The sequence below is a fragment of the Rhizophagus irregularis genome, chromosome 24, assembly GCF_026210795.1.
Source record: "Rhizophagus irregularis chromosome 24, complete sequence".
Taxonomy (NCBI): domain Eukaryota; kingdom Fungi; phylum Glomeromycota; class Glomeromycetes; order Glomerales; family Glomeraceae; genus Rhizophagus; species Rhizophagus irregularis.
Genome location: NC_089452.1, coordinates 3,532,468 through 3,560,407, shown reverse-complemented (window position 1 = coordinate 3,560,407; position 27,940 = coordinate 3,532,468). Strand labels below are relative to the sequence as shown.

Genomic DNA, 27,940 nt, shown 5'->3' with positions numbered 1-27,940 from the left:
ATGGCATTACACTGGAAAATGTAGCATTTCACCAAATTACATTAAAAAGCATCGCAATTATCACATTTTTTGGAAAATTCCACATTACATTAAATTATACTAAAAAATGTAGCACTATACTAAATTATGCGGCATTGTACTAAAAAATACCACAATTACACTAGACAATGTAGCATTATACTAAAAAGTACCACAATTATTATATTTTTTAGAAAATTTCGCGTTATACTGGAAAATGTAACATTATGCTAGAAAATGTGGAATTGCACTAAAAAATGCGGAATTGCGCTAAAAAACACAAAAAAAATACTACAATTACATTGAATAACGTAGCATTACACTTAATTACATTAAAATTGTTAATTTTTATTTTTATTTATTTGTAAATTACGAACATTATTAAATTTATAATATTTATATTCTAAATGAATTATTTAACATTAAATCACATTGTTAATATAAACAATGTATCAACACGATGTGTTGTAATGTTTAATTCAGTACTAAACCTTACTACTGAAGACTCCTTCTTTTTGTCACTATAAACAGGCGGAGGGAGCAGCAATGGCTCTCCCCCTATAGGTACTTTATGGCCTCTACCTGTTTACAGAGGAAGGGCTCGCTTTTCGTAAAGTATTAGTTAATAGATATATATATATGTATATATAAACATATATATACATCTATTTAAAATTATTAAAATAAAAAAAAAATTCCAGGGCGGGGGAAAGCCCTATTTATATAAAATTATATATCACATGCGTCACGTGATATTACTTAATAATTATCGCAGCTTCAGTTGCGGTATAACGAAAAAAAAAATTAAGCTTTTTTAGCAAAAGCTTATTCCCTCTTTTTTTTTCCTTTCCTCTTTCTCTCACCTTCACCTTCCCTCTTTTTCTCCCCTTCTCCCCTTCGCCCTTTTCCTTCTCTTTTTGATCCCCACTCCTTTCCCATTCTCTTTCCTTTTCCCAGAACCGTCTTTCAGAAAAACAATGGTAAGTTTCGAAGTGAAACGCTTTAAAACTTTTTTAATTTTTTTTTTTAATTTTTGTTGCAAGGAAACGTTTTTAACGTTTCCTTTCTTTCTTTTTTGTAGGATTTTCGATGTTTTGACTTTGGAAAATGAACTGAAATTATGGTAAGTTTCGAAGCGTTTTGCTTCAAAACTTTAAAATAAATTTTTTTTTTTTACTTTTATAAGGATCGTTTTTTTAACGATCCTTTATTTTTTTTTTAGGTCTTTCAGTATTTTTGACTTAGGAAACGAGAAAACGAAAATGGTAAGTTTTGAAGCGTTCGCTTTGAAACTTTTTTTTAAAAAATTTTTTTTTAATTCTTTTTTGTAAGAAAACGTTTCTAACGTTTCCTATTTTTCTTTTGTGTAGGTCTTCAACTTCAGAAAGTGAAATGGTAAGTTTCATGTTCGAAACAGTTTCGAAACTTACTTTTTTTTAATTTCTTTTAGGAAACATTTCTAACGTTTCCTTTCTTCTTTTTGTAGGAACGCCAGACGAAATTATGACCCAGACTTTGGGAGGAAGGTAATATTTTCTTTTTTTTAAATTTTTTTTTTATTAAAAGAAACGTTAACTAACATTTCTTTCCTTCTTTTTGTAGGTTCCAGACATTTGGATGAAATGAACCGGTGAGTTTCGCAACAAATTGTTATGAAACTTAATTTATTAATTTTTTTTATTAAAAGAAACGTTAACTAACGTTTCTTTCTTTTTTTTGTAGGTTCTGGACGTTTGAAACTCGAAACGAACTGTTAAGTTTCGCAACAATTGTTGCGAAACTTAATTTTATTTATGTTTTTTTTTAAAGAAATGATACTAACGTACGTTTCTTTTACTTTTTATAGATTCCAGATGTTTGGATAATGGAAATCAAAATGAACCGGTGAGTTTCGCAATATTGTATTGCGAAACTTATTTTTTAATTATTTTTTTTTTAAAGAAATAATACTAAATGTTTCTTTCTTTTAATATTTATAGGTTCCAGACGTTAGAATGATGGAAACGACCAGTAAGTTTCACAATGTTACATTGCGAAACTTAATTTTTATTCTTTTTTTTTAAAAAGAAACATTACCTAACGTTTCTTTTTTATTTTTTGTAGGTTCTGGACGTTAGAATGATGGAAACGACCGGTAAGTTTCGCAATGTTACATTGCGAAACTTATTTTTTATTCTTTTTTTTTAATAGAAACATTACCTAACGTTTCTTTTTTACTTTTTGTAGGTTCCAGATGTTAGAATGATGGAAACGACTGGTAAGTTTCGCAATGTTACATTGTGAAACTTATTTTTTATTCTTTTTTTTTTAAAAGAAACATTACCTAACGTTTCTTTTTTACTTTTTGTAGGTTCTGGACGTTAGAATGATGGAAACGACCGGTAAGTTTTGCAATGTTATATTGCGAAACTTAATTTTTATTCTTTTTTTTTAAAAGAAACGTTAACTAACGTTTCTTTTTTACTTTCTTTTTTGTATGTTTTTACCAGCTTCTACTTTGGCATCAGACATTAGATACATGAATGAATTAGAGGTGCAGATTACCCATGGATCATTGGATACCTGATGAATATAGATTAATATAGATTCTCATCATTAAATAATAATTGTGCATTTGTTAATAAATAATATTGTAATAAATTATGTAAAATTATTAAATCAATGTTTTAAATTGTCATAACATTTACACTAAATTGTTTAAAATTATTACTAAATTTCACTCAATTGTCCGAAATTATTGCAAAATTTCACTCAATTGTCCAAAATTATTGCAAAATTTCACTAAATTATCTCCAAAAATGTTGCATTTATACTGTTTACACTCAATTGTCCAAAATTGGTAAAATATTTTCACTCAATTGTCCGAAATTATCCTAAATTTCATTAAATTTAGCTAACATTTACCAAAAAAATGCTACAATTTTCCACAATTTGCATTACGTTTGCACAACATTGCTGAAAAATTCACCTAAATTTTCAACAATTTACATAACATTTCTAAAAATTTAACTAAATTCACCACAATTTGCACTTCGTTTACATAACATTACTAAAAATTTAACTAAATTCACCACAATTTGCATTACGTTTACATAAAATTACTAAAAATTTAACAAAATTCAACACAATTTGCACTTCGTTTGCATAGCATTACTAAAAATTTGCCTAAAATTCATCACAATTTATATTACGTTTGCATAAAATTACTAAAAATTTAATTAAATTCACCACAATTTGCACTTCGTTTGCATATCATTACTAAAGATTTGCCTAAAATTTCCCACAATTTAATGATAATTTACTGAAAAATTTCTCAACATTTGAATTAGGAATTCTGTAGGAATTCTGCCATTTTAACAAAATTTGCCAAATTGTAAGACCTCCATTATTCCAAAATTGTAACACAATTTACCCAATTTACCGGGATAATTCTCAATTTGCCAGAAAAATTCCAGGCAAATTTTGTGACAATGACATCTATTTGACCTGTGTATTTATTTCGATTATTTGATACCAATCTCTTATGATGAAAAAGTAAATTTATTTAATTAATAGTTAATAAAGCATAATGTCATTTTAAAGGTAATAGGTTCGCCCTAAACTTTATTTAATGTTCGCTTAATTAATTTTAATTGGATAAATTTATGGTGAATTTAATGTCGTAACAAGAATTATGAAATGAATAAAATATAAACTTTTGTAGTGAGAGTTATCGTATTTTGAAAGAAGATAAACTGATAAATTTTCATAGCGAGAGCTATCGCACTTTGAAAGTTAAGTAGAACTAAATAACACTAAACCAAGCAAGAATATATTTATTTCGTTAAGATTAAAGATAATAGGACGATTTCTTCTTGTTTACTATCGGGTGGCAGACGATGGTGACAGCGTGTTATCATTTCATTGCAGGGCTATCAGCAAAAGGACGCATAGCCAAATGGTTTCAATTATTAATCCGATGGATTAAGGGAATATCAGCACCAGAAATGCCTAGACATTCCCTATTTAACTTTTTGAATAATATATTATAACCAGTATCAGAAGATAAGCGAAAACACCCATATGTTATAATAAAAGATAAAAACAATGAAATCTCAGTAGGATTTGTTAAGAAAAGAACACAGATAAAGAAAAATGAGGAAAAAATTGAATGTTTAATTATAGAAGTTTGTAATATTGAAATATGTTCAGATAATTCTCAAAAAGCAATTATTCAGAAACAGGAATGTCCCAAGATGATTACAATAACCCAACATAATGCATTAGTATTACCAATTTTTATTCATTTATCAACAGGTGCAATTACACATATCGACTGGTATTATATAGTGGAATCGTTAAATAGAATTAAAAATATTTCAGCAAATAGTGATATACAACAATTGGAAAAAACACCTATAATTAATTTGAATGGAGATAATTTAGGTTTATGGATCAATCGATGGATCGAACAAGATACACTTAAACAAGAACTTACAAATATAAGACATCAATTAAAGTCATTGAAAAACATTGAATATTATACAGATGGATCACTAGCTAATCAGACTATAGATAATAATAACCTTTTACATAGAGCAGATAATACTACTGTGGATTTAGATGCAGCATTCTATACAAGTAATGAATTAGGAGAATTTTCAGTATATTCATATTTATCTTTATGGCCATCATCAACCAGGGCAGAAATAGTAGCTATTTTCTTGGCATTGTTGACACCAGAAAATTCTAATGTAACTATTTATACAGATAGCTTAGGTGCTATTGATTCAATTAATTTAGCTTTTAATTCAACAACTAGAACATGGTTTAAAAAGACCAATAATCTAATCATTATTAAAATAATTATACTGATCAGAGAAGCATCTATAAATTTAAAGTTAGTTAAAATAAAGGGTCATAGTGGCATAATAGGCAATGATATAGCTGATAAATTAGCAAAGAAGGAACGATGTGGAAACAATTTATTCAGGAATAATGTAGATTTTATTAATAATATATTATCTTATTTTCCTGTTTTTATAGATAAACCTATTGAAGTTAATATTAGAAGATTTATTTTGAAAATATTAGCTACAGGTAAAAAGCTACTGAATGGTTATTGTTAAAAAATAATCAGGAATTATGTTATGGAGATGTTAATCAGATAGACTGGAAAATTACTTGGCTTATTTTCCATTATTGCAAGGGGTTTCACTGCAATAGTATGAGAATCAACTATTTATGGACTTTTATAGCAAAATTATTTCATAAAATCCTTCCATTAGGATCAATTTTAGTAATAAGAAAACCAAAGCTCTATAAGGAAATGAAATGTATTATGAAATGTAATAAGAAAGAAAATTGGAATCATTTATTTGAATGTCAGGCATATGAGATAGCTTGGCAAAAAATATTGGAAATTACAACAAAAGAATCTATAATTATATGTTTGAAACAAAAACAAATTAGATGCCAAGGTGAAGATTTTATTAGAAAAGTATTACAAAATATATTAGGAATTACAGCAAAGTCAGAAAAATTTCAAAAGTTCTAACATTTGGCATTAGAAGTAAAAGTTGAAACTTGTCTATCAATAAGATTACAAAAAGACTTCAAGATATCTCTTGCTGAGGCACAGACACTTATGGCCAACATTTTAATTCGATTCATTCTAGCATTTAAAGAATTAATATGGAAACCAAGATGTGAACAAGTTATTTTATGGGAAAAAAGAGAAGGTATTTTTCGAACAGATAAAATTACTTCAGAATCCAAAGCAAAGGACAATTCAAATCAACTTTCAGAATTCAAAGTAAAGGACAATTCAAATCAACTTACAAATAAAGTTAAAGATTTACAAATGGGAAAAGTAGATCGATTACAAAAATCAGTCTCTTTGGTAAAGAAATCTATGGATACCTTTGTAAGGAAATACATATGTGAGGATTGGATTTCAATAAAAAAGAAAGTTGATAAGATTACATTATACATGAGCAAAAAATTATTGGATTAATAGATACAAAAATAATATTTTTATTCTTTTCTTATTTATATTTATTTTTATTTATAATTTTAGACATATAATTTATTAATTATTGTTAATTTTATTTTTATTTTTAATTTGTTTTTGTTTTTCTTTTAATGTTTTATTTTTATTTATACTTTTAGATTATAGTATATTATTTTGCTATGCTTTTTAGTTACTTTTATTCTTAATTTTAATTTTATTGGTAATATAATATCTAATGGTTGATCGGACTGGCCTGAAGCTGGAAGTATCATTCATAGAATATTTGTGATTATTATGTAGTCCAAATATATTCTAATAAAATGGTACATGATTCAACATTTAAAAAAAAAAAAAAAAAAGAATTTACCTTGATAATTCCTGAATTTGTCACAGATTTTGTAATTCTTGTAGAGCAGATATAAGATTTGATTCAGTTGAAATTGAGGTTAAAGAATATTCTCTCATAATATTTATAATTTGACAAAATTTGGTAAGTTATATATTTATGTTTACCTATTTTTTTGTTCATTGTAAGGTTAATATCAACTAAATTGTAGCTAAAGTTTTGTTGTCAGTATTTTTTTTTCTTAATTAACCAACAAGTCTCTACATTTACTTATAAATCAAGGAGAACTTTTTTACAGTACAATCAGAAAAGGTCATCCAGAACATCAACTAATGTAGCATTTTTAAATTGTTTTCCAAGACATTGTCAATGTAATTTTCTAAATCAGATATCCATATTTTAGAGTTAATATCGCATACAGAAAAAAGCTTATTTGCAAGCTTCACACAGGACCCTGCCTACTACTAAGATATATTACCAGTAGAAATTTCACTTTCATATAAAGCCTTACCTTAGGATTTGCTTAAATTCTATTGGTTAATTAACTAAAAAGGAAAAAAATCATAACAATATAACATAAAATTTCCTTTTATAGTAGGATCTTTAAAGAGTTTTATATGTAAACACCACCTGCCATAGGGCTGACCTATCTTAATAGACGGGATCCTCTTCACACTAATTGCTAGAATCAACTTGGCAATCGACTTATCAAATGTACATATCAAAGATATATTTTCAGAATATCTAGAGGAATTTGTAAAACACTATTAGATTGCTTTTCATTCATTAAATATATATAGTAAAAAAGACTTATTGAAGAATTTCTTCATTACTTATCAGTTGCTTATTGGAAGTTATCTCCAATGAAGTTAAGTCTCACAGAGTTTGCAATGGGGTTCTAGGTGAAGATTCTGCTAATTTTGAATTAGTTCTTCTTATTTTCTTTGACTTCTTCTCTTCATCTGAACTATCTATTTCTGCATAATTAATGTTTTCTTGAATGAGATAATCTGTGTATTGAAGATTTTTTTTGCAACACATTCATAATTAAAAAAAATTTGTTATTCTTAATGCTAATTACAATTAAAGGTTTACCAATTCTTTTTCATTTTTACCTGATGCAATATAATTATTTGTTCTGTTATTGGTGATTCTACTATAGACAGTTTCATTACCAGAAATTTGCTGGTGGATGTGAACTTGATTCCTTAAATACTCTTTATTCTAATCAATCGCCTTCTTTTTATCAGATCAAAGTTTCTTGAATAAAATGTTTTGAAGTTAGTAAAACTCTTTTCAATTTTCATTGATTTTCATTTGATTTCTAATTCCATCAAAATATCAGATAAGGTTAGAAGGTTATCTGTACTTTAATGGGTCTTGACTAAAAGTCTTTTAACAACAAACAAGTTAGAAGGTTATCTGTGTCTCATTACTAGTTTAGTGACTCAATTAAGAGTTTTGAATGATAAACAATTTAAGAGATTTCGGTTTTCTATACCACTGACCACTAAAATTTTAAATGGTCTGGATAGGACCCCGGATATCACATATATAACTCACATTTGAGTTTTAGCAAATTCAATCAAAATTAGATTAAACTCATAATTTTAGATAGAGCAAATTGATTGAAAATTAATTAATAGTCATAATTATGAGTTTTAGCAAATTGTATTGATTTTACAAAGTCATATTTTATATTTGAGCAAATTGGTACTTTTTTTTAAATTTAACTTATCCTTTTTTTTAACTTTATAAATAATATTTTTAAAAATATTAGTTTCGGGTCTGGGTTATATTTTGGCCAAAATTAAGTATAATTCCAGCCAAAATTAAGCATAATGCGGGCCAAAAACTGTTCGTTTAGTTTCGCAACATTTTATTTTTTAATAATTATTTATTTAATTTATTATTTTTATTAATTATTATTTTATCTATAATCTACATATTTTAATTATAAAAATTGGCAGTTTAATTTATATTAATCATTTATTTTTTTATTGATAATAAAAGAAAAGATTATTAACTCATATTTTGAGTTTTAGCAAATTAGTACAGTGCGGTACCTCTATAACCAACCCAATTTTATAGTTATAATGTGACATTTTCAAAAAAATGTCACATTAGCAAAAAATAATATTTTAAAATTCTAACCGATAATTTTAATAAAGCATATCAAGAGCTTTTAAACTTATCAGGTTAGATTAAAAAATAATAAATTTTGCTAGTATTATATAAGTTTGAAGTTCAGGTAATTTATTATAATGGGAAAAATTTGAGAATAAGTGATTTTTGTGTAACATAAAAAAATAATAATCATTTGATAGTGCTTATTCAAACAAATCATTTTAGCTTATAAACTTACCCATACTCTGTTAAAAAAATTTTGAAAAAAAATCAAAAAAAATTTTAGTAGTTTTTATTTATTACAAATTATATTATACCTATTTCTCAAAAAGGAATTACAGGAAAACTTGCTAAAAAAATATAAATCCTATAGAAAAGATCCTGATAATATACTTAATCAAATTACTTTAAATAATTATAAATTATATATATAAAATTATGCATAATTCTATTTAACATTAAGTATTGCATTAACCAATCAAATTTATTTTAAGTCATGTGATTTTGTATTATGTCAGCAAAAAAAATTGTGAAAATTTTTTTATTTGCTTAATGTATTTATCTTTTTAAAAGCTATCTAATTTTAAAATTTTATAAAATTCTGACTATTAGATCACAAGATATAAGAGGTACCTATTATAGAGGTACCGCACTGTATAGATTTGAAATGTGATAATTTGATTTTTAGCAAATTAGGTCTATTTTAGCAGGAGCAAAAAGTACTTAAATTCATGCAGATCAGTTATGAGTTATATATGTGATGTCCGGGGTCCTGTCTGGATTGGTCTGAATTGAGAAGTAACCTAAAACCAGACCAAAAATTGCTTCATTTTGATCTGATCCAAATTATGTTAAAAAGATAATTCAGAACTGGACCAGATCAGACCATTATTTAATTCAGTCCGGTCTGATCCTATAATAAAAAATCTGAAATTCTGATTGGCTGTTATAATATTACGTGACCAAAATTAAAATTTTTACCAAAATTATAACTGTATTCTAATTTTATAATTCTGGCTTCGTAATGATCTACCTGACATGTATAACTTCGATTTAAGCCTATATTCACTTTATGTAACATATATATTATATAAGGAAATTATGCATCTTTATGCATTAATATTACATAAAATGAATATAGGCTTAAAATGAAACTATATATGACAGGAAGATTGCTATAGAGCCAGAATTATGGAATTAGAATACAAATAAAATTTTGGCAAATTTTCAGTCCAGTTCAGTTCCAACTTGTTTAATTCAGTCCGGGTTAAATTTATAATCCTGGATTAGACTGAACCAGATCAAATATTTTAGTCCAGATTGAAGCATCAACTCAGACTGGACCAATCCTAATTTTTGGTCCAGATTGCCAGATTAGGCCTGGACTGATTAGAGCTTTACATACCACATATTTAAATACTTTCAGCAAAAAGGTTTTTACTTGCCTTCTTATAATCATCATATAACAACTTTGCTTTGTCACATCTTTTTTCGTATTCACTTTTCATAATCAATTCAAGAGATTTAAGGTATGTGTCTATTTTGAGTCTGAAAGGTTTCTCAGTAGATTTGTTTAAAAAATCCAAAATACTCTCAGCGTTCAGAATTTCATTTGAAGTAAATATGAACAGGCACATGATGTCTTACAGTATGATAATCATTCATATTTATTATATCTACCGTATCCATTATATCCATCATCCAAATCATCTGGCATCTCTTCTTGAGATGCTGCTAAAAAATATATATAAATTTTGACATTGTTGAAATTGTTTATGTTTTTTTACAATAAATTGACATTTCATTATTTCTAAAAAAAAACTCTATTTTATTTACAAATTGAATTCTATATTTTATAACTAAATTTTTGTTATTTTACATGTTATAAAAACGTTTTTAAAAATATCCAGATTCTCTAAAATAGCCATTTGAGGAGTAATCTGAGAGCAAGCTATAAGTAAAGGATACATAGGATTATAATTAACGTCTACAAAATACTGATTTCTTTTTAAAAATTGATTGATTGTAGTAAAGGCAGTCTCAATTAGATTGAGATCAGGTGAACATGTCATTTCTACTAAAAACTTTTTTTCGTCCTGGTACACGTTGCCATGGATTTACAACACAACCCCATTTTGCATATATACGAAGAACTCTTTTGACTAATGTTACTCAATGTAAAGTAATTTAGCAATTTGTTTTTTTGAATATCCGTCATTATATAAAAGTATTACGTGCCATTTGAGATCTTCTGCTATAGCTTTAGCCATTGTATCTCTAATAGTATCTACAAAAAGAAAATTTAGATAATCTCAAAAAAAAGGAAGAATATATAGCTTGAAAACCAACTTTTATTTAGTCAATATTGTACCTGAAACTTGGTAAATACATGGTTTATAGTAAAAAATTTATAAAATCGCGAGAAATTACAAGAAACTAAACATAACAAAAAAGTTTTATTAGAACAGTTCGTGAGTTACATATTGTTACACGATCAGGAGTCCCACTAATTTGAAAACAGTGATAATCTTTTAACATCACATGAATGGCTTGAATGCGCCAAAAAAACAGGGTCTAACAAACGTATTTTTATATCATAAAAATAATGTAACTAATTATGATATTAAAATCAAAAAAATAAAATAATTAGTTAAGCCAATTATGAGGTATTTCGATACACCCTTTTATATTACATGAATTTTCATTTTTGCAATTCTTGCACCTCTCTTTACAACCTTTTTCATCCAACTTCTTTTTACAGTTTTTACAAATTGTAAGGCAACCCGTTTCTTCACATTTGTGTCTACACACATCATAAATTTTTTGACATCCAGAAGAATGGATATCATTTCCGCAACATGGATAAAAAGCCTTGCATCCACGTGAATTAGCATCATTATTATGACAGCAATTCCAATATCCATTTTCTATCGCAGGACAGTGAGGATTTACTATTCCAATAGTAGCGACACGAACTACCCAAGCAGGAGGACTATGGTCAAAATCATATCTCGTTCTAGCCTCAACATAACGATCAGAATGCTTATAAGAATAGGAAAATGGATGATTATCTATAACATTTCCGTTATGAACATTTTCTGTATTTGGATGAAATGACTCCGTTTCCAAATGACATTTAGGAAATGCTAACCTTGGATCAGTTTCTTCACAACATTTAGAACACTTGACTTTTTTAAGGTTTAGACATATTGGACATTCGAGATGTCCCTTCATTAATGATTCATACTTTGCAAGGATTAGTTCTGGTTCTGATGCTTTAAAAACACCATACTCATTTAATTCATCACTTTGGAACTTCCCTTTAACATAAATATTTGTAGGTGGTAAACTTTCTAATAACAATATTTTAAACTCGCCAGTTTTTGAAATATCTCGGGCTATTTCTTTGGCAGCATCACGGGGACCATCACTATTACTAGATTGGTCACCTTTAGTGACGATGATGGTATTGTCCCATGCATTCCCTTTATGGTATTTAGCCAATGATTCTATAAATTGTGCTTGACGTTTGTAAGAGCCTCTCGCTCTGATATCAGGTGTTACAAACCATAAGATTGTTGTTATATTCTGAATATTCGACTCCATCATCTTTAGAAAAATCAAATGCACAGTCTTTTCATCTTTCTTTTCTTCATCAGTATCGTTAAACCCAGGCGTATCAATGTAGAAGCCTCCTTTAATATTATAAATTGTAATTTCATCAGTTTCGGATATTGATGTATCTCCAACTTTCGCATTCGCACCAAAAATATTTGCTGTAAAGCTTTTTCCATTTCCTGTATCTCCAATTGCAAGAATACATTGCTGTGTTAACTATAATATACAATCAGATTAATATAAATTTTATTTAAACTTAAGGTGCTCCAAAAAAAAAATGAAAATGTTATACTTACGCGCATATTGTTCAGTGAGAGACCTTGATGAGAAAAAAACTTACGGTAAATAAATATTGCAAATTGTTACACGATCATTATTTCAAAGATAGCCGATTTATAAAGTACAACAAATTAAAATCTGGACTTTTTGGTTGAACAATATTTCCTTTTTTTGAATTGTATGGGCATCTGTTAGATTTATTAGGTCAATTCAATGTGATACAATTTGGTAAGTTTTAAATTTTTTATATGAAAACTGCATTGATCGGCATCGATGTAGTATTTAACAAGAAATCTGGGAGTACGAACAGAAGCTCCTGGATGAAAAGAAGAACGAAGAATTAAAAATTCTAAATGATATTGTTCTGGAGTTTATTAAAATTCTAGATCAACCATCGTTAATACTGATAGGGAAAAAACGTATATGGGAATTACTGAGAGAGAGCTTATATAATGTTAAAATACTAGGAATATACCATTTGATAATTTCAATTCTAATTGAACGGATTTTTGATCGGGGTTTGGATTGATATTTATTAGATGGTGAATTGATATTGTGATCAGTGGCTCAATAAAATATTAAATTATTGTTATTTTATAATTTTATAATCATCAGAATAAAAGCAAGTTTATTATATTATCCAAACTAGTATTTCCATAAATGTATAGGTTACAAAACAATTTGTTACCGCAATACACATTTTCTTAATTAATATTAATGTGAAAAATATGTCTACGAAAACACTACGAGAAAATTTTCTATGAAAACCATGATAAAAATTTAGTTATGAGGCAGCTTTCTTATACCTTTTTTAACATGTCCAATGTATTATTAGTTTAGATGAGCCAGTTTCTTTTTTTCTCATTTACAAAAGTATTAATGTGAAATTTAATTAGAAAAAATATTATCATTCTTGTGACTTGTCACTTGTGTAATGTTGTTAAGACGGACTGGTAATGTTTTTGTCGCACCTGTCATTATGTGCAATGGTAATAAATAATCGATTTTTGATTAATATTATATGATGCATCTTACCTGTGAAAACGCGTGCAAATGCCGTTAAAGTTTTTTCTTTATAATTTTTGAATAAAGCGAAAGCTTGTATCTTTTTTCAATCATATAAAATAGTGCAAACTTGTTCCTTTTATTAGATCATGGATTTTCATTTTCTTTTTTCAAATTTTCGATTTCCATTTCGCTATTTTTGATGAATGCAATTAATTTTTCGGTCTCTTTTTTAAATTTTCAAATTCCGCTTTAACTTGATCTAAAATATGTAAAGATATAGAAAAAGAAAAAGGATATTTAATAAGAGACGGCTCATTATACAAGATCAAGGAAAACAGGGAATTAAAAATAATTAAAAAGCATGAATTTGAGGGATTAATGAATTATCAGGACACTTTACTCCATATTGTATTAGGCGCACATGATACTACTAATTTGAATAAACATTTTTCACGCGGTAGTGACGTTGTCATATTCATATACCTACAACACTACTATGACTTATCTCATTAAATGCATTGTTTTTACTAATATAAAATGACCGTGTGACAGACGCGCACTAGTGCAAAATTATGTAACCAAAGCGAAAAGGGCATAGTAAAATTGGCTATTTTCAAGGTTATTTACTCCAATCTGACTTACGGAGTATGGAGTTAACAAATAAAGTCAAGATATACCAATGCTTTGTTAATACATATTTGAAATACAACTCCAAAGAAGACACTTTTTCCTGGACACATGTCACAACTCTGGACACCGTGTTCGGGCTCGTCAAAATTGCACGCCCCCTTGTTTTTTGAACTGCGAGGCGAAAGATAAAAAAAATTTAGAATAATTTACACAGTATTGCATATCAATTTCGAAGATGTAGTTAAAAAGATATGCGAACAATGCATAACTACCCAAAAATGAAAAATCTGGACACGCAGTAATGTGGCGCAGTAACGATCGTCTCAAGCAAATGACACGGTCAACATTACTATCAGACAAATTCAGTCTTATTTATTAAATTTCTGTTATATCCAGCAACGCCTTTCTAGGCAAGTGATGGCCTCTCTCATGAAGTTGTTTAACTTCAGCACCAAACCTTTCTAACCACTTCTCTTCGTTAATTATTTTCCACCTACTCACAATCTCGATAATTGCAACAAATGATTTCAACTCTCCATCCAATTTATCTATTAATAACTCCAATGATTCGACCAAATCGATGTAGTCCCGAATAATGCTTGACATGGATTAGAGAGAAGTTGCAACAGAGTTGCAAGGCCAAAGTCAATAAGATAAAAATGACCATTTCTTTGTATAACGTTTCGTATGGCCACATCTCCATGCGTGTAACCACGGGCATGTTCTTCTCCAAGCACAATAATAGATCCAGAATTATTTGGAAAATTATGTAATCATCTATATTATCGTTATCAGAAATCCATGATTCCAGGGGTAAATCGGTTAGTAAAACCATGGATCCACTCATTGTATAACCTTCGAAGAGAATTGTAGGAACGCAAGAAAGATCACCTAGTGCATGCAACGTTGATATTTCACGATAAATTTGAGAATCTTTAGATAAAAAAATGACCCACATGGTAAGTTTATTATACGCAGTATGAGAAATTATCAGGAATTAATTTACCTTCAAAACGGCATCCCTTATTTCATAATCATGTACTTGTGCCAAAAAAACTATACACTCTTTTCCATTTCCAAGGTGAGATGTAATATGCACATGAATACAATTTCCAGAGTATAATCTGATATAGATACCCTCTTTGATGAAAGAAGCCAAGAGACTTTTGGGAGAAATTGATGATTTATTTCTTCTATACATATACGTTTCATCATTATTTTTGATTCTCCAGAAGCACTCGTCAACAGGTCATCATGATAACGAAGAATTATGCTGGTAATTAAAATAAAAAAATGGGCCCACTTAAAACATAAGACAGCGTTGTTGGCTATACATAAAAACGACGGGAAAATGCAACTACCTTATTTTTCGGAGTAGCGGGTTGATGAATTTCGTCTTCATTCTGTTGTCCACGTTGACGTTTGTGTGAACGATCATCATCTGTGTCCGAATTCTCGAGATGTCTTGGTGAACTTTTCTCGTATGATTCGGTCTTGTTGAGAAGTTAAATTCACAACGGCGGTAGCATGCTCCTCCTACAGTATAATAAACTAAATATATTAATATTTTTATCACATCATACTCTGGAAGATCAAATGTACCATACTATCAACGTTGTACGTCCATTAACTTCGTTTTTCTGTTGACGTAGCAGACTCCCAAAATTCCATAATTGACATTGATTTCTTTTCTTTCTATTAACGATATATTATTTAGTTAGTAATAATCAAATTAGCCGAATATTGAACAGCCACTACAAGCTGGCGTGATGGGGTAAAAAAAAAAAATACTTAACTTGGAATGAAATAAACGCCCTGCTCGCCCGTTAGATTCACCGGTTCATTCTCCCAGTTTATCATGTTTGTTAAATTGCGAGCATATCGATCGTGTTCAGCTAATTTGCTAGGCAGAAAGTCACTACATTGTTGGCGGTAAAGTAAAAAATTAATCAAAGACCATTCGAGGTCAGTTTTAAAGTAGGCAGGATCGTTTAGTTGAATCCTGGTGAGAAAGGAAAATTTATAATCACCGAAAAGACAAAAACAATTTCGTGCCGAGAGGATAACTTACCGTCTAATGTTTGTGTGTCTGAGAGGCTGAGACTTGTGTGGACATGGTTTATTGGTTTTTTTTATATTAATAATGATTCCGTCCGCACGCGTGTAGATCCTATCAAATTGCTAGGATCTTGTGTCACTGTCCTTGACCGCGTAATACGGCTTCTACTGTTCTACAACTTTCTACAAACTTATGTGTTAAATCTTTTAAATTAGTTTTGAACTAATTTCTACTAGTTTCAAAGTTTGAATTAGTTTAGAATTAATTTCCTGATACGAATAAAAATTTCTGCTGATAACTATCGAACTTTTTTTCCTGATACTAATAAAAATGTCTGCTGATACTATCGAACTTGTCTAAGGAATCACAGTTTCTCAAGCCTTTACATTGAAAATTGACCAAAATGAGAGTATTGGTCAACTTAAGGAAGTTATTAAGATGAAAAAAACGCCCGAGTTTAATTTCTTCGCTGTAGATCAGGTTTCGTTATGGAAGGTTCAAATTCGAGGTGATAGTGACGAGGAACTAAATAAACTTAAACCTCGTAAAGAGGATCAACTTCTTTAGGGAAATTAGTAGCTACTTCACTGAAAAACCGCTTGAAGGGTATATTCACATCATTATCAAACCACCCGAACTTCCAACGGTTCCTTGGAGTGATAGTCTCGAGAGTCGCCTCTACCAGTTGTATGCGAGTGACAACATTGTGAACATATTCTGGGGTCAAAACCTTAAAGAAGATGATACAACTTGGCGTATTTATGTTGTTACCTTCGTCAAAGCGAAAAGACAGAGAAGATCAGAGATCAAGTAATTAATTTCATAGAAGGGTTTGTCAGTGCCGAAATTCCACCACAAAACCACTGCCAACCTGAAAGAAGACCCAAAAAAATTACAAAAGGCTTTTGATGAAGCATTAGGCAATGAACTAGGCCCATCGTTCCGTAAAATGCATTATAATTTGGTCGGCATGAGCACTGGTTATAAGCGAACTCAAGGCAAGTTTACTGAAGTCCCCGCTATCATACTATATGTTCGCCAGAAGGGAATTCTGCGTTGTGGATGTGTCGAATTCCAGATGAGATTCGTGGATATCCAACAGATATTGTTGAGGCATGCGTTGCAACTCCCTATGGCTTTGGTGCAAGTGCTTGCCAATCTTATCAGGAGAATGTTATGTTAGGGTCAAGTATAGGAATAATTGAATCTCAGGGGACGTCTGGAACTTTCAGTGCTGTCATATATGGTAAAAACTCAAGACAAATTGGTATCCGCTCATGTGAGCATATATGTAGGTTTAGCGATTCTAGCACTGGAAAGGATGTTATAATTTATCAGCCCTCACATAAAGTTCTAGATAATTTGAAGGAGTCGTTTGTTGAAATAGCAAGAGTAAATAAAACGTACATAAAATTTCAGAAGAAATGTGTAACAAAATCGAAGAGGATAAAAAGAAATCAGCTCTAGCGTGTTATGAGTGTGGTATCCGAGGCAACTTTTTCTCTAAAATAAATGAAAAGTACTTTGGCATCGATGCTGCATTTTGTATTTTCAGTAACATCAATCGTACATTATGTCCAAACAAATTTTCAATTTCCCCAGAGGACTTCAAAAAAGAAAAACTTTCTGAAGACATCTATCTAAATGACTTTTACGAATTTAAAGAATTTGATGACGTTGTTGATATCGATGTTTTTAAAGTAGGAAAGGCTACAGGTCTTACTTTTGGAAAATTGGTCCCTATTTATTCTGCTATTTCCATTGATCTAAGAAACAAAAACGTTGAATACGCAAAAAAACAAGGAAAAATCCCCTCTTATAATGACGACGTGGACAAAAGAATATTCATTTGTGCGCTTGGTCAAAAAAATCAATGAAATGCGCCAGCAATGTTATCCTACTTTGTGGTTTGATCGACAACTAATATTCGAATTCAAACCTGGAGACTTCGTACCTGGAGACTTGGGAGCAAGTGTTGTGAATAAAGAAGGAAAGGCTCTTGGGCATCCTTCATGCGGCATGGATAACAGAAAATTCCAATTATGCCATTGCTTCTCCTTACTTTGCTGTTTTTGAAGCATTGGACGTGGTAAAGGAATAGATCGGGATATTCATACTCTCATGTCATGTGATTTTTCGATTATGTAAATTTAATATATATAACGTAAATTTAAGCAAATTTAATAATGAAAATTTCATGATATTTTACAGAAGTAATTCGAGCCATTATACATGGACTAAACATTTTCTTTACTACACTCATTTTTTTTAGAACAATTTTGTGAATCATGATACCATGATTTACAAATAGAACATTGTCTTTTATTTCTTTTTCTTCCAAGACTAAAAGAAGAGAGGGTACGAATTTAGAAAAAAAAATGAAACAAAACAAAAAAAAAGTAAGAAAAAAATCCCATAATTACTTTCCCGTGAAATGTCACAAATATATGAAACCCTAAAAGAAGAAAGAAGAGAAAATGTTAGGATTTGAAAAAGTAAACCAAAAAAAAAATGAAAACTGAAAAGTACCTGCCTTTCCGTCAAGAGCCTCAAGAAACCGGAAACCTAAAAAAGTAAGAAGGCGAATGAAATTAGAAAAAGGAAACCAAAAAAAAACTGAAATGAAAGGAATAGACCTTTCCGTAAAATGTCACAACGAAATGAAACCCTAAAAGAAGAGAAAAAAATATGAATTAACAGGAAGGAAGAAAGGATGAAATTAACAAGACAAATAAGAGGTAGGCGTAAAAAAAAATTTCTAAAAAAAAATCGATAATCTGATATTGATATCTAATTGTATTGAATCAAACCGTAAAATTCAGTTCAATTTGGGTTAAAAATTCGGTTCTGATTCCGGTTCAGGTCAAAAAAAAAACCGAACCAGAACTGAATCAAATTTCAGTTCAGATTTTATTTAATATTCTTATTAATCTGTTTATATGTACTGTACTGATGCAATTGCAATATGAATTAATAAAGTTAGTTCAATTATATAACAATTACAGTATTAATCTTAAATTTTATTGACGCAATATTAATAAATAAAGTTAGTTTTTTATTTAATACTAGTATGAATCCTAATATATATACTCCAATCGACTTGGTCCGTCTCTAGTCAAAAAAGTTAATATTTAAACCTTTTTTTGACTTTGATTCTTCTTGGATAAAGGTAAATAAATACACAATTTTATTTTTTTTTAAAAAAAAAAAATTTTCATGAATGGCATTTTATTTGTTTCAGCTTCGGTCTGTAAGTACATAGATAAGCTCCTTTTGGCTTCATTTTGGCTTTGGAAGGTGAGGACTTTTTTTTTAAAATTAACTTTGTAGAAATGTTTTCTAATATTTCTTTTTTTTTTAGATGACAAAGAGTTGGAACTTTTTTTTATCTTTTTTTTTTTAATTTAAAAAACGGTTTAATAGGACCCCGAAAAATACATATGGAAGTCATAAATGATCGGCAAGATTTTGGCCTAAAATAAGCAACTTTTCAGGGCCGGAATTATGATAATGCTAGCCAGTATCAAAACGGACAATAAAATTTAGGCCAGCACTATCTAAAAAAGGCAAGATTTTCATGAAAATTTAGGTTCTTTTTAAGCAAACTCAAATGTGACCTTTTTATGTATTTTTCGGGGCCCTGGTTTAATGTTGCTTTACATTATTTATTTTTATAAGGTGCCAGCTTGAACGAACCAGACTTTAAGGTAAAAAATAGGGAAAGGGAGAAGGAGGAATTTTTTATTTTAAATTTAAGAAACGAACTAATGTTTCTTTTTCATTGCTTTTTTTTATAGGATGCTGGCTTGGACACTTTTGTAGATACACAGGCAATCTTGATAAATCAGATCAGTTGGTTCCAGTAAAAATATCTGATATATCAAGACATCTGATATATTGAAAAAATCTCGCCAAACCGGATTTATATAAAAATATATGAAAAATCTGAAATACCAAGAAATCACGTGATTTTTCGTTCAAAATTTTCAAAATTTTATTGAACTATCTGTCATACATTAAAATCAAAATATTCATTTGGTTTACTTTGCCTTTTTTCATTTATATTATCAAAAAAGATCCTTTTTTTCAATTTAATTAAATTTTTCATTTCTAAATTACCAATTTCTAAATCTTTTTGTTGAATATATTTAATTACATTTTCAATGCTATTTAACACAACTATTGTAGAGATTTCATCTTGCTCCTCTTCCTCTTCAATTTGTTCCCTTTACAACGTCAACAATTTCTTGTAATGATAATTCTTTTCACTCATTGTAGAAATAGCCATAGCAATAGTATCTACATTATTTTTTTTTGATCTTTTAGGTGTTTTAGGTTCCATACTTGAAGATTCTTCGCCATCAATATCAGTAGATCTATTTACTATAAAAGAAGGTGCTATATTTTCGCGAGTACCAAAAATAGCATCCATTTTCTCATACCAATCCCAGTCTTTTCTCTCTACACCAGATTTTTCATTATGAGCTTTAACCTCACCATAGTATTTGATCATTCTTGCTAACTTGCTTTTAATAGCATTAGGCTCTTTATTTTTTAGTACCTTTATGGACATTTCATTAAACAATTTAGTTTTATTACCTTTTGTATACTCATCAAAATTATCTGCAATGTATTGAAGTAAAATATCAACTTCATAGACTTGCTAATTGTTATTAGATTCGCCCTCATTACTAGATTTATGCTTATTATTAGATTTCTTTTTGTAGTTAACATCCTAAATTAATTTTAATTAAAATAAAATAAATTACAACTAAAAAATTAATAAAGTACTTTTACTCACTGTTAATTCTTTTTCGTCATTAATCTTTTCTTTTTCTTGTTGATAATTAATTTCTACATCAGAAACTTTATCATCAACAACATTTTCTTTTTGATATCTTTGTAACTCTGCAGATTCTCTCTCAAAATAGTTAGGCCCAGAAAAGCTTTGGCCAAAACTGCTTCCATTTTGTATATAAAAACTAGGAGTAACATAACTTTGTCTTGTTAGTAAGGGATTTTGGTATAAATCCACATTACTTTGTTCACAAATCCCAGTAGAAGGCGAAGGGTATAAATTTCTAGGCTTAATAGGCCTTAGTAACTTGTTATTTTTATATGAAATATTTACTTGAGGGTTGTTTAAAGGATCTTTTGGAAATTCCATTGGTAGAGAGGAAATAAGAAAGAAAAAACGCGTCTAGTATACGTTTTTACGCGTACTTTACCCTTATTTTATCAACTTGATCATAGCGATCTATGTTTTTGGTGAGTCAAAAAATTGGCTAGTTGATCATTCTCGAGGTGAATTTTATTTGTCACAATTTTAGTGTAACCCGATCAAAAATGCTGATCGAACAATTATGAACTGGCCTATAGTCTTCTAAGAAAAGATAAAGTAAAAAAATTAATCTAAAAAAAGAAAAATCACATTACACTAAATTTTTCCAGATCTTCCTCCTTGATATATTCCAACCAAAGTAGAAGCAACTATGCTAACAAAATAACGAATAGTGTGCCCACTATAAAAATCGACACTCCATCCTGCAAAAGCTGTTATTAAGTAGCACCGTTAGACGACCCATAAAACCCGAAAAGTGATTAAACCAAAGCAAACCATATTTTATCGAGTTCTTCAACTAATCAGTTTTGGAGTCACGTGAATCGTGTAAGGTCAGAGGTGGTAAAGATGAATAAGATGTGTACGTTGACAATAGCAAATTAGATGGCCTAGGAGTAGTTTTCATTTTATGAGTAATGTTCATCACATTTTCTCATTGATAGGTCTCGTAAGAATGCGGGTTCCAAATTTGTCTTCTGAATTTTTGAACAAAATTGTTATGGATAGCAGTGACAATCTTTATCGCAGAATTTCTTGGAATAGATAAATCGACAAATAAGTCAACAAAGAGCCTGAGTAAACAACCACGGATGAGAGCATAGGAAAACCAATTTGTAGAAGAAAAGGACCAACATGAAAGAGAAGTGAGTTTAGTAATAAACGGAGTTGGATCAATATTAACCAATTTTCCAGCTTCTTGAATTTTAGAAATCAAATAAATTTGATAAGAGAGGAGAATATGTTACAGTTACATTCACAGCAATTTCAGGCCCTTGTTCGTAAGACTTTTTAAGATATCAGCGCAGGTGCTCAAGTTTATTTATGTAGTCTTTCTAGATGTCATTTTAAAAATAAATCAAAAACAAATAAATAAACTTTGTAATATATAAATAAAGTGAATTGAAAAAGCTTTTCTTGAAGATTATTGTTTTGAATATTTTTTTCAATAAAATTTTTTATTTCTACAAAAATCTCATGCAAGCCACCAAGATTTTCTTGATAAATATATTGTTTCCCTTGCAAGAACGTCATAAAAGATGTTCTTTTAACACCATTCAGAAACTGGTAGCTGAATTTTTCCCACAAGGATTCTTTTGTATATTTGAGATACTTTACTGGAAGTCCAGTTTTAGTTTCCGTATTATAGCTACTCATTACCACATTGTTTTTATCATTCATTGTTGCATCTGATCAAGTTTTTCACGTGGAATTGTTGTTCATGTAAAAATAGGGTTTTCAACACGTTCAGCACCTGGACCATGGATTCTTACATATTTGCGTGCACTCATAATTGTATCTGATGAGGAGATCTAATAAAAACAATCTAAATTGAATACCTAAATTTTGTATGAAAATTTTACTAACATTCAAATTTTTTTTAATTTCACAGCGTGAAAACTGATCTGCAACAATAGACAAAATGTGTCTCTTTCCATCTTGACCCCTTTTATTTGCATTTAATGATTCACAAATACAATTCCATAAAATTCCAGTCTGGTCACAGCTTGGTGCAGGATGAAGAAAACCAAGATCACGTAAAATTTGTAACGTCTCACGATCTTTTCTGAATTTACTGATCTTGTCCAAAATTCAAACTGTAAATATAAATTCAAATTAGATAAATATTTTTTTTAGTATTAAAATGTCTATTTGTCACCTCACATTGATCTTTATTATAAGGTGTACTCTATACAACCCTTATGCCTAAGCATTGATTTCCAGGCACAAAATTCACGCGATTTCATTTTATATTCAGATCCATATAGGTGCATCAAAGAAGTTCGCAATTCAATGATTTCACTTTGTTGATTTTTCCAATTTTCAATAAACCCCATCCAGTTGACATCAGATTTTGTTCGTTTCTTTAGATGATATTCAAATATTTGCTGTAATAAATGTAAATTATTCCACTCTTCTAGTGTACATGAAGGAATTTTCAGCTCGCTGATTAGTGCCTGTGTAAATCCCAAATAATTTGTTCGTATCAACTCCTGGTTTATAATCTACTTTTGAGACCACACATCTGCCAGAGATTTTCCACAAATAATTTTTCTCTCATTTTTTAGCAGTAAAATTTTGAACATATAAAAATTGGTTTTTATTAACATTATCAATAAAAGATGACTGATATCCATCTACAGCATAGTTCCATTCTTGATTTTTTGAAATTCTGATTTGTTTATAAAATAACAATTTGCTGGACCGGGTGAAATTTCTATATTTGGTTCTATATTTGGTTCCAAAACAGTAATAATAAAGTCATAACTATTGAGTTTTGAAGTATTTGTATGCCCAACCTTATTGGAATTAATAGTGTTTCCTGATCGTTTATATTGTTTTCAGTTGCTATCTATTCCCGAAAAAAATGTCCATAATGTACTTCTGGAATAATTTTTCCAGTGGTAGGGAGAGTTGTATTATAACTTTTGGTTTGACTTTTGCGTTTGGTTATAGTTTACAAGTGTTAAAAAAAAATATTTGAGTATAAAAAAAGGTGGATTCAGGGTTGACATTTTTTTTTAATGTTTATTATTCCGACTTCATGAGTGTTTGTCCGATTGTTACACAGATCACGATTTTTATTTTTTTTATGTTCAGGAATACAAGTAGCGGAAAACATTATAGAACTTCGTCCAAACCAACGATAAAAATCACTGGAGCGGATCCCTACTAGAATTATAAAAAACTACCCGGAACTCCGACCAAGCCAGGATAGATAAGAAATAAAAGGACCTATCTAGTAGTGGGTTACTAAACATAAAAGGGAACATGTCTATACTCTATAGAAGAAGATTAAACGTCTGAAGATAAGCTAAAATATAGATGATGATAAAATGTACCGCTATGTAAAAAGTTTGAAGAAGAAAAAGAATAAATAAAAGATCAGTGCTATTTTTATAGTTTCTAAAATCAAGATATGGATTACAGTATTCAAAACACCATTGAGGACGCGTCCGAGTACGTCGGGTGAGGAAGGGCGACGATAGTCTTTAAACAGTTGCTCTTTGGTAATTCCACATTGTTCCATATAATAGAAAGGTGTTTCCAAATTTGGATTTGACTTGAATCATGGATGTATGCAGAAAGGCCATCAACGCTGTATGGGCGCGTTTTTGCGTATTGAAATGAGTTTTAAAGATGTGGAACAGGTCGTGGCTCACGTAAGACCTGATCAAAAGGAGCGCTTCCTCGGAAGGGGGTTGATTCGTATGTAACCACCTGAACGTGTTAGAGTATTTGATAGAGTCTGTGATGCATAGTGAGAGTTTATCCGCATCTCGACTTATGAGATCGTGTGCGACAGTTGCTAAATGTGTAAAGACGTCTTGGATGATAGGTAACAAAGTTGGGCATCGTCAAAAATGGTGATTTGTTTCCGTGTGATTATTACAAAGTAGACAATTGGTTTGATCTTGCGACATGGGCTTCATAGTTAAGCCACTTGGACCAATTAATTATGTGTTGTCTAGTGATTACACAGATCACAATTTGTTAGAAGTTGATACACAAAAAAAAATAATAAACTCTGAGCAGTTAATGGGCAACACACGAAATATCCTCAGTTAAGCCAACGAGTCCAGCAAAGATTAAAAGACTACATCCTTACGAATATAGGCTATCATTGTGAGTTAATGAATCTTTCAATCTTAGAAGTAAATGATCAATCATCATGGAAAGATCACGCGAACCCGGATTCTCCTTTGTAAGACCTGTATGTCCTTGTCTTCCCAGAGCCAGAAATTCCCAAGACTATTAAACAATCTTTTATCTCTGAACGATTTTCTAAATCAGTGTGTCAGTTAGCCCATCATCTCCATCTGTTGTAGGAAGATCACTCATGAGGAGGAAAGGTCTTTGCTTGTATTTGAGATTTAAGGGGATTTGGAGATCTCGGATGGAATCAGAGTAAGGATGAACTTTATCTGGCTTAAAAATAGCTTTCTTGTAATAAGTTTGCTGAACTGAGAGAGAAACGTATCCACGTCTGAAACGATAATCGTATGCAATGCTCCACTCTGGTTAACCTGATGTAGTCAAATGTATATGAAGAAAGAGGAAGAAATGAATCAGTTAGTCAATGTCACCAAATTTCTTGTAAATTGGGAGACACTTACCAGTGGTGAAGGTGGTGGCGATGACGTGGATGTTAGACCCTTTAAAATTTTTATAATTTAATTCATCTTGAAAATATTCTTCAAACAGTTCTTGAAGTTTCCGTCAAGTTTTTGTACAATGTCTTCTTCGGTAGAAACATTTTGATCTTTAATCTCTCCTCTCTTGACATTAAAGTTACGTTTTGTTAAAATTAACACTTCCCTTCCTACAAATATCATTTTTGAGAAGCAACAGTAAATCCGCTCAAGTAAACTTTGTTGTAGACCACCAGCATGATAAACTTTCCAGTATCGCCATAGAAAAAGGAATTGGAATTAAAACATCAGGGTTTAGAAAACAATTGAACGACTGTGCCATTTCGATGATATTGATAACAAGAGTGAACAAGTGTAAGTTAAAAAAACAATTGAAAGTTTTTTTTGAGGGTATATACAGTATATACTTGTAAAAACCTCTTCGTGAGCAATTTTCGGTGACCGTAATACGCGATTTTATGTCAATGATCACGCTGATCACAAATTCGAAACCGGCTGATAGATAATATTTGATGGAAATATGGTATTAACCAATTGAAATGCATGTTAAATAAACAATGTTAATAGATTTAAAATATTGTGGGCTTATATATAGAATCTATCGCCAGAAAATAAATTATATATAAAAGAACCCTTTTTCGTACATCATTTAAAAACTGAATGATAATATTGATATATTTGATAAACTCATTTAAAATTTAATCAGGTGATACAAAATAAAGATTAATGATAAGATGTGAGTCATAGTAAGAGTCATCGATTTATAAAATAGGTAATCTAATGTTACCTAACCCTTTTCACAATTCATTATAAAAGCTGAAGAATAACCACTCAAGATAACAACTCAAAACCAAAATTTTATCAATTCAAGAAATATAAGTATTTTTAATTCATTAACAAAAAACGTTAAAATGTCATCAACTGGTTCTTCTGGTTCGTCCTCTACTTTGGTCGGTTCTAACGGTAGTGCGAGGTCTAACACCTCTTCTAGGTCTAGCAATTCTAGTACTCTCGTCTCTGGTTCATCCGTTTCTCGTACAACAGCGGTTTACACAGGAAATAGATATGGTGGAGGACCAGATTTTAGGGGTTTATCTACTTCACAAACCATTGAAGCAGTACAACAACAAACTAGAATTCGAAATGCAGCCAATCAGGCAGCCAATCAAGCAGCACAACGACAATAATAAGCCAAATTTTATTAAAATGGTTTTATTTTTATTTTGTAACGTTCACGCATTATTACATGAGTTTTTATATTTGTTTAAATAATCACTACGTTTCGTCGTTTCGATCATCATACACAAACCCATTCGGCCTATTGATATATAACCCAAAGATTATTTTTGTTGTATTGGCATAAATGGCGACTTTAAATCATTTAGTGATAAATATTTATAAGTAATCTTAAATTAGCAGATATATTATTTCATATTTTTTGTATTTTGACTACTAAAAATTTATTAGCTATTGCGTAATAAATAAATAAATAACATAATATATCGTGACTTAATTTAATATATATCCAAAATGATACATTTATCCTTTTATAATATGTAATATAAAATGATAATTATACGTATTGTAAAATGATTTTTGAAGTACTGTTATTTGATTCGTCTGATGACTCTGATCTATTCCAATCTTCAACTAGAAATTAATCAAAAGAAGATTAGTGGTCTAATAAGAGTTTGTAAATTGACTAAAAAAAGTTATTGCGGCTTGATATTAAAATGTCTAAACAAAGTTTAAATCGTAAAAATCGATTCATAAACATTTTTCTACTACTTACTGTTTTGGGGAATACTGAAGTCGTATGGCTTGCTGTGGAATGCTTTAAATATATATATATTAATATTCACGTAAATGATATATACTATGATAATGAAAATGAAGCAGAAATTTATATTTATACCTTCTTGTTCCTCTATTATTGTTCAATAAAATTTAAAAAATTAATAATTATTAAAATATGGTATATAATATATACAGTATGTATATATTTCAAATAAAATACCTTCAGTCGCATTCTTTGGTTCGGATAAACCTTCAAATTGATGAATTTTACTTGTAACTGATTCGTGACATATATCGAAACTTAATATTTTAATTTTTTCATTATTATTTAATTCATTTGGTGTATCTTGAAACATTCTTTTGATTTCTTTTTTAATTGATTCAGTTGTGAATCTTTCAGTTGTGTTTGCATTCCAACATTGTTTCATTATTCTTATATATTCTAAAGGAGTCCCTGATATTATTTTTGGTCTCATGCCATCAAGAATTCTTGTTACAAGATCAAAATCATTTTCAAAGTTAGCAAAAGGTCGTTGTCCCGATGAAATTTCCCACATTAGAATACCAATACTGT

The 27,940-nt window shown here is 29.7% G+C and overlaps 9 protein-coding genes across 9 annotated transcripts; 2 read left to right on the top strand and 7 right to left on the bottom strand.

Annotated features, from left to right (window-relative positions):
* Positions 1 to 10,326: 10,326 nt before the first annotated feature.
* Positions 10,327 to 12,421, bottom strand: OCT59_016464 (uncharacterized protein). The gene is made up of 3 exons (XM_025313318.2): positions 12,398 to 12,421; positions 10,855 to 12,317; positions 10,327 to 10,770 (listed from the first exon to the last, which is right to left on the bottom strand). Exons 1-2 carry the CDS (start codon positions 12,401 to 12,403, stop codon positions 11,130 to 11,132), a joined length of 1,194 nt encoding a protein of 397 aa, XP_025187438.2. The 5' UTR covers positions 12,404 to 12,421; the 3' UTR covers positions 10,327 to 10,770; positions 10,855 to 11,129.
* A 1,072-nt stretch (positions 12,422 to 13,493) lies between these two features.
* OCT59_016463 (uncharacterized protein) lies at positions 13,494 to 15,420 on the bottom strand (the record flags this gene model as incomplete). Its single annotated transcript, XM_066132496.1, has 6 exons — positions 13,494 to 13,647; positions 13,789 to 14,189; positions 14,291 to 14,951; positions 15,025 to 15,040; positions 15,126 to 15,291; positions 15,380 to 15,420. The coding sequence occupies 4 exons, from the start codon at positions 15,418 to 15,420 to the stop codon at positions 14,563 to 14,565; spliced, it is 612 nt and encodes a 203-aa protein (XP_066003473.1). The 3' UTR covers positions 13,494 to 13,647; positions 13,789 to 14,189; positions 14,291 to 14,562.
* A 224-nt stretch (positions 15,421 to 15,644) lies between these two features.
* Positions 15,645 to 17,015, bottom strand: OCT59_016462 (uncharacterized protein; the record flags this gene model as incomplete). Its single annotated transcript, XM_066132495.1, has 5 exons — positions 15,645 to 15,713; positions 15,855 to 15,936; positions 16,090 to 16,121; positions 16,619 to 16,848; positions 16,949 to 17,015. The coding sequence occupies 5 exons, from the start codon at positions 17,013 to 17,015 to the stop codon at positions 15,645 to 15,647; spliced, it is 480 nt and encodes a 159-aa protein (XP_066003472.1).
* On the top strand, positions 16,516 to 17,954 carry OCT59_016461 (uncharacterized protein; the record flags this gene model as incomplete). Its single annotated transcript, XM_066132494.1, has 2 exons — positions 16,516 to 16,557; positions 17,532 to 17,954. 2 exons carry the CDS (start codon positions 16,516 to 16,518, stop codon positions 17,952 to 17,954), a joined length of 465 nt encoding a protein of 154 aa, XP_066003471.1.
* Positions 17,955 to 18,247: 293 nt separating this feature from the next.
* OCT59_016460 (uncharacterized protein) lies at positions 18,248 to 19,360 on the bottom strand (the record flags this gene model as incomplete). The annotated part of the gene is made up of 5 exons (XM_066132493.1): positions 18,248 to 18,420; positions 18,501 to 18,532; positions 18,611 to 18,642; positions 18,714 to 18,745; positions 19,336 to 19,360. The coding sequence occupies 5 exons, from the start codon at positions 19,358 to 19,360 to the stop codon at positions 18,248 to 18,250; spliced, it is 294 nt and encodes a 97-aa protein (XP_066003470.1).
* A 945-nt stretch (positions 19,361 to 20,305) lies between these two features.
* Positions 20,306 to 21,244, bottom strand: OCT59_016459 (uncharacterized protein; the record flags this gene model as incomplete). Its single annotated transcript, XM_066132492.1, has 3 exons — positions 20,306 to 20,700; positions 20,770 to 20,812; positions 20,879 to 21,244. 3 exons carry the CDS (start codon positions 21,242 to 21,244, stop codon positions 20,306 to 20,308), a joined length of 804 nt encoding a protein of 267 aa, XP_066003469.1.
* Positions 21,245 to 25,290: 4,046 nt separating this feature from the next.
* Positions 25,291 to 25,752, bottom strand: OCT59_016458 (uncharacterized protein; the record flags this gene model as incomplete). The annotated part of the gene is made up of 3 exons (XM_066132491.1): positions 25,291 to 25,443; positions 25,534 to 25,572; positions 25,651 to 25,752. The coding sequence occupies 3 exons, from the start codon at positions 25,750 to 25,752 to the stop codon at positions 25,291 to 25,293; spliced, it is 294 nt and encodes a 97-aa protein (XP_066003468.1).
* Positions 25,753 to 26,368: 616 nt separating this feature from the next.
* OCT59_016457 (uncharacterized protein) lies at positions 26,369 to 27,089 on the top strand. The gene has a single exon (XM_066132489.1). It carries the CDS (start codon positions 26,481 to 26,483, stop codon positions 26,754 to 26,756), a length of 276 nt encoding a protein of 91 aa, XP_066003467.1. The 5' UTR covers positions 26,369 to 26,480; the 3' UTR covers positions 26,757 to 27,089.
* Positions 27,090 to 27,142: 53 nt separating this feature from the next.
* Positions 27,143 to 27,722, bottom strand: OCT59_016456 (uncharacterized protein; the record flags this gene model as incomplete). Its single annotated transcript, XM_066132488.1, has 4 exons — positions 27,143 to 27,219; positions 27,362 to 27,403; positions 27,485 to 27,496; positions 27,587 to 27,722. The coding sequence occupies 4 exons, from the start codon at positions 27,720 to 27,722 to the stop codon at positions 27,143 to 27,145; spliced, it is 267 nt and encodes an 88-aa protein (XP_066003466.1).
* Between the last annotated feature and the right edge of the window lie 218 nt (positions 27,723 to 27,940).

What these genes read in the sequence shown, in the direction of transcription:
- OCT59_016457 (XM_066132489.1), top strand. Translation starts at nt 26,481, where the DNA reads ATGTCATCAACTGGTTCTTCTGGTTCGTCCTCTACTTTGGTCGGTTCT.